Consider the following 9,411-nt stretch of genomic DNA (forward strand, 5'->3'; position numbering starts at 1 on the left):
CGGAACAAGCCAATTTACCCATATTCCCCTGCGGTCCAGGGCGCCATTTTAGAACATGGATGTAAACAAACCTCGTGTATAGATATACACCGTGATGCTTGATTACGATAAGCTTACCTCGTGTATCGATAGATTGTTCTCATTCACCTCCACCACGGAAATGCCGGCCGAAGTTCCTCTGAGCCATCCACAACGCGGAAGTCAACAGTATTTGGAAAGGCGATTGGCAGCAAATGCGGATGCCAGGTACGTAGCAGGGCTTCGTGACCTTATGATTTCCGTGCAGAGATCTTATGGAATGGATTGATTTAGATATTTTCCTGCTCTACATACTTTACTGTAAACGCCAAGGGTCCTTTTTTTAGTATTATGGTCAACTGTTTGTTATGACGACAAGGATTTGCATAAGGGGCGTAATGGATTTGTGGTCAAAACAAGATGATCCAAATTAGATCGGCTTTTTATAGATAATGAAGAAATGTACAAAGATCTAGGAACGATTATTAACTCTAAACTTTTGTGGGATGCTAATACAGACTATAATTTACAATAATGGCCACCAAAGACTTTACTTTTTTTACGCTTAACATATTTTTATAATTACACTGTTATGTCCTTGTTTTGTATAAGCTTCATAATTAAATAATATATTTCTGTAATGTGAATGCTACTTATTTTTGCAGAATGTCTGGATAAATGAATGAGTCAGTCATCTGCACAGCATCAATGGAAAAAGGGAAGCAATGAGGAACAAGAGAAGAGTAGCAGTGAGTGGTAAATATTTGAAATTATTCTGTTTGGTTCATCATGTTCATGTAGCTATTCTGCAAATATTTCTTCAGTTTGCTTGTTCTTTATCACCTGTTGGCATGGATGGCCTAATTATCAAAGGCACCACAACTTGCTGTGCATAGTTGCATCTCTTGGGCTTGACAGAAACCAATGGTCGTGGGTTTGAATCGAGGGTAGCATCATACACTTGCTTGTGGGTTTCATCAAAGTGGTAAACATGTAAGACCTGCATCACTTCGGGCTTTCTTCCCATTTCACTCATTTAACACCACATCCAACAATAGTTCAGCTAAATGACAAGGATTATAAATAATCAAATCTCAAATCTCAACTAGGCAAACCAGTTATGAGCTCGATCAAGACGCACCGATGATGACTGTTATGGACAACATCCCACGTTATTGGGTACGATTACGAGCGATCAATGAGCCCACTTGCTACCTCATCTATTACTTTGGCTTGTATGGCAAGCATTTTTAAGAGATGTCAGTTAATGATTGTTTCAACTCATCAGCATGGAACAATATATATCTCAAATGTTTGGTATATAACAAAACTCAAAGACGATAAATTAAGTGAATTTGCTGCCTTTTATCTGTAAGTACATGTTGCAACGATTCTTTTTTATTGCTACAATCTTTATACATAATTTTGCAGAAACTGAAGTCCAGCTTGAGATACCCGGATGACTGGTTGACAGTCTGGAAGGACCCTTCCAGATATCAGAAGTGATAGGCAGACAGTGATGAGGAGAATCCTGTTATTTCAATGGGGGCCTACCAAGAAGTTATATCCCAATTGACACTGGGACACACTCACACAGGCTGGTCTGGCTAATGTGAGAAGACCAGCCAATGCCAAGTCGGAGTGGGACCCTTCAAGGACGTTGAAGAAATTATTGTCTTTGGCCATGTGGTAATCACTTGAAAGGAATGATGTTTGCGACTACTTGTCTATAAATGTGGACCCAAACACCAAATAGAATTTTCACAATTCTACTAACACAATGCAACAGGGATAGAGCCGATCTGGCCTCCCCTCATCCTGGTTCCTGTTTTTCCATGGCAATATAGAAGGGAAAGGATATTTGAGGGCAAGTAACTCTGAACTGGTGAGCATGGTCTGCTTATGCTTTCAAGCGAACAGTTATCCCACTCTGTTATGAGTATTGAAGAATAGGAGGAAATTGCATACTGCATCAGGAACCATCATGTGAACAATGTTCAGTGTGTGATATAGGCATATAAATAAAAGAAATTGATAATTTGTTTGTTGTTTATGTTTCTTTAGCCAGGTGTGTAAATGGGGATTTTCCAATATTTTGCCTCACTTTGATAGCCATAGTTATCGGATGAAACCATGCATTGCTTGGACATCTTTGGAATAACACATTGATCTGCTATGTCAAAGGTCAATGTCATAGCCAGACAAAAAAATTGTTAATGGCCAAACTCTTCCTTAGGGCAGGGATAGAAGTTGGCAACAGGTCATACACTTACTTTTTATCCCCCCGGCATATAATACGGGGTGATGTAGCGATCAGCCAGTCTGTCTGTCCGTCCGTCCATCCGTAATCATTTCCTTTTCCAGGGGAAGGATTCCCAAACCATTCAGTGTATTTGATCGAAACTTGGCAAATCTATCAGGCACATACTGAAGTGGTGCCTTTCGATATTTTGGGATTTTTCTAAAAAAAATTATTTTATTTTTTTTATGGAATGACGTTGGACATAGACTCAATTGGGGATGGGGTTCGTTTCCGGGGCAGAATTCAAAAACCATTCAGTGTATTTGATCGAAACTTGGCAAAGCTATCAGACACATACTGAAGTGATGCCTTTTGATATTTTGGGATTTTTCTAATTTTTATTTTTTTAAATTTTTATGGAATGAAGTTGGACATAGATTCAATTGGGGATGAGGTTCGTTTCTGGGGCAGAATTCGAAAACCATTCAATGTATTTGATCGAAACTTGGCATTCATATGGATGCGACCATGGTGGATCTTTTGTGGATAAACAATGTATGCTTCTTAAAGAACTTTAAACTGTTGACTCATTACATACAGAATTGCACATTTACTAGTGGTTACTTTACAGACAGCTGCCGGGGGGTTATGTCATCTTTCTGATGACTCTTGTTCTCTAATGTGCCTTTTCCTGCAGAAGTCTAAATAACTCTTATACATATAGTTGTATATCATTGTCATATGTTTGTCAATGTTATACTGAATGAAGCAATTTACAATTGTTTTTGAAATAGTTGCAACTGATATTGAAGGTCAAATTAGCTTTCAATGTCTTTCAGTAAAAATGTTCACAGTAACTGAGGAACAGCTCTCTGTAGTGTGATGAAATCTGGTACATGTCACCCTCAGAGTGAGGCATATTGTGTTTCAAAACTTAAATGAAGCTGGTATGCTCGTAACAAGTACTTGTACCTTTACAAATAATCATATTATCATCTCACTAGGACCAAAGGCCAAAGTGAGCACACAGTCGATGAGTTTATACTTTCACTCAGAACAATCTGGAAGTCTGAACATGAAATTTAAGGGTATCATCATACATGTATTAGAACTGATGTTTGTTCATTAAACAGCTTAACATCTAAAAAGATTGAAAAAATTGTCTTCTCCAAAAGTACATGCCCATAGATCTCAACTTTAAGGGGATATTTACAACTAAAATGACACAGAATGTTACTACAGCTATCTGATATGCCCAGGCTAACATCATTTACCAGGATTAAGACATCTCGAAAAATTGCATCCGGATACCTGCCGGATACCTGCCGGATTCCTTCAGCAATGTTCAATTTTCATGGTTAGTTTCCAATATATATTTAGGTGTTTCACACTTAATTGAACAAAATGCACCCCCAAATTGTGACATGTTTTTGGAAACTCAGAATGAGGTATCCGGTGCCGGATCCTTGGACACCCAGATTGAGGTATCCGGTGAGGTATCCGGCGCCGGATACCCGGATTCCAGGTGGCATACTTTCAGGTGAGGTGTCCATGCCGGATACCACGGATCTGGTATCCGGCCTGGTATCTGCCACCGGATACCCGGACGCGTTTTGGGTAAGTGTCCGGTGGTATCCGGCAGGTATCCGGATACCGGAAACTGCATTTTTTTTGCTGTGATACCGTCCAGTGAAGGATGTTATTACTGGTGTTGGGTAAGGTTACAATGCTATATCGTCTAGTGAAATAAGTTATTACTGTTGTTGGGTATACTTACACTGTTATACCGTCCAGTGAAGGATGTTATTACTGGTGTTGGGTACAGTTACAGTATTATACCGTCAAGTGAAGAATGTTATTACTGGTGTTGGGTAAGGTTACAATGCTATATCGTCTAGTGAAATAAGTTATTACTGGTGTTGGGTATACTTACACTGTTATACCGTCCAGTGAAGGATGTTAGTACTGGTGTTGGGTAAGGTTACAATGCTATATCGTCTAGTGAAATAAGTTATTACTGGTGTTGGGTATACTTACACTGTTATACCGTCCAGTGAAGGATGTTATTACTGGTGTTGGGTAAGGTTACAATGCTATATCGTCTAGTGAAGTAAGTTATTACGTGTGTTGGATACACTTACATTGTTATACCGTCCAGTGAAGGATGTTATCACTGGTGTTGGGTACAGTTACAGTATTATACCGTCAAGTGAAGAATGTTATTACTGGTGTTGGGTAAGGTTACAATGTTATATCGTCTATTGAAATAAGTTATTACTGGTGTTGGATACACTTACATTGTTATACCGTCCAGTGAAGGATGTTATTACTGGTGTTGGGTACAGTTACAGTATTATACCGTCAAGTGAAGAATGTTTTTACTGGTGTTGGGTAAGGTTACAATGCTATATCGTCTAGTGAAATAAGTTATTACTGTTGTTGGGTATACTTACATTGTTATACCGTCAGGTGAAGGATGTTATTACTGGTGTTGGGTAAGGTTACAATGCTATATCGTCTAGTGAAATAAGTTATTACTGGTGTTGGGTATACTTACATTGTTATACCGTCCAGTGAAGGATGTTATTACTGGTGTTGGGTTAGGTACAGTGCTATATCGTCTAGTAAAATAAGTTATTACTGGTGTTGGGTAGACGTACATTGTTATACCGTCCAGTGAAGGATGTTATTACTGGTGTTGGGTATACTTACATTGTTATACCGTCCAGTGAAGGATGTTATTACTGGTGTTGGGTACAGTTACGGTATTATACCGTCAAGTGAAGAATGTTATTACTGGTGTTGGGTATACTTACATTGTTATACCGTCCAATGAAGGATGTTATTATTGGTGTTGGGTAAGGTACAGTGCTGTATCGTCTAGTGAAATAAATTATTACTGATGTTGGGTATACTTAGATCGTTAAACCGTCCAGTGAAGGATGTTATTACTGGTGTTGGGTAAGGTTACAAAGCTATATCGTCTAGTGAAATGAATTATTACTGGTGTTGGGTATACTTACATTGTTATACCGTCCAGTGAAGGATGTTATTACTGGTGTTGGGTATACTTACATTGTTATACCGTCCAGTGACGGATGTTATTACTGGTGCGTTTCTTTTTTCGATTTTATTTACATGCATTGTGTGTTTATATTAGTTACTCTGATCAATGCTTCAATTAATAGAATCCTGGATTCTTAAATATACGAATCGTTAATGATTAACTCAGATCCCTGCACAGAAAACGAGATTCAGGCAGGTGGCTGTTATGAAAAAATGTGTGTGAACCGCTACCTGAGTGATGTGCTCGTCCCCATCTACAACATGGACTGCTGCAGCAACGTGCTCAACAGCCATGACGAATGTTACGTCAGCTTCCCAGGTACAGTAGTTGTGGTGGTCAGATAGTGGACGTCATGATTTCACACCGTCACAGTGATCAACCAGCATCACTCCACTGCCACAGTGATTCACAAAGCACATCATCACAAAGGGCGAAGGAGGATAAGGTCCCTGGGATATTCATTATTTAAGAAAGAAAACGTTAACATATCATCAGTTGTCAAATGTAGTCATATTGATCAGAAATTGACTTTATTTTATTTCAACACTTGAATGTTTGGGTCTTTCTTTCTTTAATTTATCCATACGTATGTATTTCATCGTGTCAGAACTTCTATGATTTTCAAAGTGGATGAAAGAAAATAAGGCTAGTCCGACACGTCCGATATTTTTCATTCCAACTTTTTGCTTTAACGTTTCCAGTTGTCCAAAAAGAACCCATGCTCTACCGCGTTCGTTGTAGATATCACGTTACATTACAGGGAAACAAAAGGTTCTGAAGTTATTGGACTTGTACACGCCGCTTTTAGCACTATTCAAGCAATATCAGGGCGAAGCATGTCAAAATGGGGTTCAAACGGGGGTCTTGGTCGTGCGATCGAAGGCTTTAACCACCAGGCTACCCCACTGCCCCTAAAAGAAAGTAAGATCCATTTGAAACATTCGAATAAAGCATTCGTGTGATATCCTTGAGTCGAAACTTTGGAAACTACTTGGTTCCTCGTTTGGTTTCTAGGACTGTACACCTCTACCTCAACAACGGCGGCGGCGACAACTACGAATGAGGATGTTCCTGATGCAGATGGTGAGATACCGAAACTCTCAGATTATTGCTGATTTATATTACTCAGTGCACAAAGAACAAAAGAAGTTGCTATCCATAAAAAAGTATCATGTACTCATGTTCTTGAAATTGTCGCTTCAAATTGAATTTCTGGTAGAAATTGCATTAACAAACCTAATGGAAACAGTGTTTCATGTTTTCGTTCGAGTGCTCACCTGTTATTATCCCCGCCCCAACGAAGTTGGCGGGGGATACTAAAATGGGTTCCGTCCGTGCGTCCGTGTGTGCGTGCGTCCCGAAATCGATTCCTGAAACTCAGAAACCTTAAAATATTTCTCTACGAAACTTTTCATGCCTATCAGACTCTTGCTGAACTGGTGCCTTTTGATATTTAGCACTTTTAGAAATGTAATTGTTTATGCTTCCATGACAAGTTGGATTTAAGTTTTAATATAGGGTGTGTTCACTTATGAAGTATAACAAATAAACTGTTCAATATTTCCTTGCCAAACATTGCATGTCTATATATAAAGCACATACTGAACTGGTGCCATTTGATATTAAGAAGTTTTAGAACTGTTATTTTAGAATTCCCATTGCAGTTATTTTGACATTGGCTAAGAGAAATGTTGTGTCAGTTACCTGGTTTCGTCGACTATACGCTTGTTTTGTGTTTTGCATTTAACCAGCCCTCACGGGTGATCTGCAACTAGACGACAATGGAACAGCATCCCCTGCCTGTCAGCATGTCCTGATGATGGCTGTTCTCCTGCTCTACAGGCTCCTGGCTTAAAGGGGACATACAGCAGCACCATCGCCTATCTCCTTGTCGTATAGATCACCATTATTCTGTTGCCACCAGGCCCTAAGTTTAAAGGGGACACACTCCTGGCACGGGTAGTGACAAGAGTGAGTGAGACTGAGTTGACGTCACACAGCGACTATCAGAACAGTGTACCCTCACTGTCCTATGAATCGCAACCCTGTTGTTTAACACTACTGGATACATTGTTTTCACCTTTCATGATTTAATATTTGCTCTCTGTCCGAATACCTTACTACCTCATGATCAATCTTGATTTCTTGTCACATAAAACACGAAAATACTGCTTACTGTGGGAATTTTAAGTTTCTCAGTTGATCATTATGTATGATGACTCATTGCAGCGGCAAAGTAGCATCACATTTTGACATACCCCTGCTTCTATTAATACGTAATTACATTATATGTTGCAAGTTTGAAATGATCCATGGAAGAGTAAATGTGCGTGCAGATATATTTTTGTAGGAGATAGGAGAGAGAAGTAGGTTCTGGTCAAGAATTCCGTGTCAGAAGTGAACTTTGTTTTATCTCGCAATCATTGATAATAATTGGTTTGAGGCATTTTAAAAAACTTTTGCGATCGATATTGTTCTCATTTTCTTGATCCCCGGCGTCTCCTCCATATTACCTTTCCACTAAGATACACATATGATCAAGTAAGCGTTAACCAAAAATCTACCACAACCCGGCATCACCAATGTTTTTGTCACCATAACATGCCTTCACTAGCTTTACACTTTTTTCTGAGAGTCCGTGTGCCGTCTAAAGAGGAGTTCGATCTCACTCACCGCATTAGCTGTAGGCGTTATTCTTAACCTTTGCTGGTCTTGATGGATCGGGTGGTCAGGCTCGGTGATTTGGTTCATAACGTGTCATGGTACCCCGACGGCGTGGTTCAGATTGGCTGGTCCAGACTCGATTATTTACAGGCCGCCTTCATATAGCTGGAACTAATGCGGCGTTAAACATACGCACGCACGCACGCACGCACGCACACTGCAGCAGGCTGGAAACCGCATTAACTGTTCCTCTGGCCCTGCAGTTTCAAAGGTGGTGGGTTGTTTTATATTTTGTTGCTTTACTCGGCTTCAGTTTAGCCAACTTGTGACGTTGATAACTGTCTCTCTCTGTGCAGTATGTTCTTGTCAGTGATCTGTGACAAAACACATAAGCACAGAAACATGATCTGTCTTCATGTGTAAATGAATAAAGAGTATTTTTGTTCGTATTGTGTTGATTTGTTTTCGCGAAATTACCCACAATGGGAAGAATTTCTTATAGCGTCGCATCGGAAATATGTCTGCGTCATAGGGCGACGAGAAACTTGTCAGAAAATATTAAATATGCATGTAAATTAAGAAGCCATGATGCAAATAGTTCAACAAATTGGCAATATGATATCTTCCTCATCGCTATCTAGATGAATCAAGACCTAAACTATCGCTATCAACTCAATCATCCACTGGCAGCAAATGCCTGGTTCCCTTGAGACAGGTCCCACACAATATCATATCGCAGAAAGGAAGAAAGTCACTCACTCAGAAGTGATTTTACACGTGCATGTCATGTTGGTGTGTTTCGGCGTGGTTGTCTTTTTGCGATATTTCATCTTTTCGCCACATTTCTGCAGTGCCTCATTCTTTCCACACAAATCAATTCCAACCCATGCAGAAATGACCAATTCAGTTTTGGCATTAATTGTGTATGGATGTTGGCAACACTCTGTTAGATATTTACATTTTACTTCTTTTGCGTTTCTTTGAATATATATATATATTAGTTCTAAAAAAGTGTTAAATTAGGTTGCTGCTTTGTACGTTATCTCCATTCTTTCTTCTGCTAGAGTAAAACGTGATACTTTTGTCGTCCGTGTAGTTAATTTATGGAATAAATCCTATTACAAGCTGCAGTTATTGCCAAGCCCAACAGAGATTATACGAGCGTATCACATGTGTGGCAATCGGAAACCAGATCATATTCCATTTACATTTTGGGTTTTCTGTTGTTTTTATTCAGGACGGTTTTCATATATAAGCACTAAGTCTAACTAGTTTGCTTAAGAATAAATGTTTTCCTTCTGTTTTCTGAACCGTTCACTGATTCAGAGTGAATGAGTGAGTTTAATGCTTTGAACAGTACTTCACTGATATCACCACGTGTCAATTTAATTTGTGAGGAAAGCCCTAAGTGATGCGGGTC

At 39.4% G+C, this 9,411-nt stretch overlaps 1 protein-coding gene and 1 long non-coding RNA gene across 5 annotated transcripts in view; both read left to right on the forward strand.

Moving 5' to 3' along the window:
* The window catches only part of LOC139472260 (mucin-3A-like), a 53,390-nt gene extending 44,954 nt beyond the window's left edge, over nt 1-8,436 (forward strand). For all 4 annotated transcript variants that reach the window (XM_071254663.1, XM_071254664.1, XM_071254665.1 and 1 more), the window contains 3 exons: nt 5,493-5,645; nt 6,342-6,410; nt 7,079-8,436. In XM_071254663.1, coding sequence (XP_071110764.1) covers nt 5,493-5,645; nt 6,342-6,410; nt 7,079-7,182 — 326 coding nt within the window. In that variant the 3' untranslated portion in view covers nt 7,183-8,436. The remainder of the gene's footprint in view (nt 1-5,492; nt 5,646-6,341; nt 6,411-7,078) is intronic.
* LOC139472443 (uncharacterized) lies at nt 18-2,443 on the forward strand. The gene is made up of 3 exons (XR_011653884.1): nt 18-246; nt 684-774; nt 1,450-2,443. It is a non-coding gene; the product is annotated as an uncharacterized lncRNA (long non-coding RNA).
* Nucleotides 8,437-9,411: the final 975 nt, after the last annotated feature.

Source organism: Haliotis cracherodii, unplaced genomic scaffold (genome assembly GCF_022045235.1).
Source record: "Haliotis cracherodii isolate W230 unplaced genomic scaffold, xgHalCrac1.p SCAF_24, whole genome shotgun sequence".
NCBI lineage: Eukaryota > Metazoa > Mollusca > Gastropoda > Lepetellida > Haliotidae > Haliotis > Haliotis cracherodii.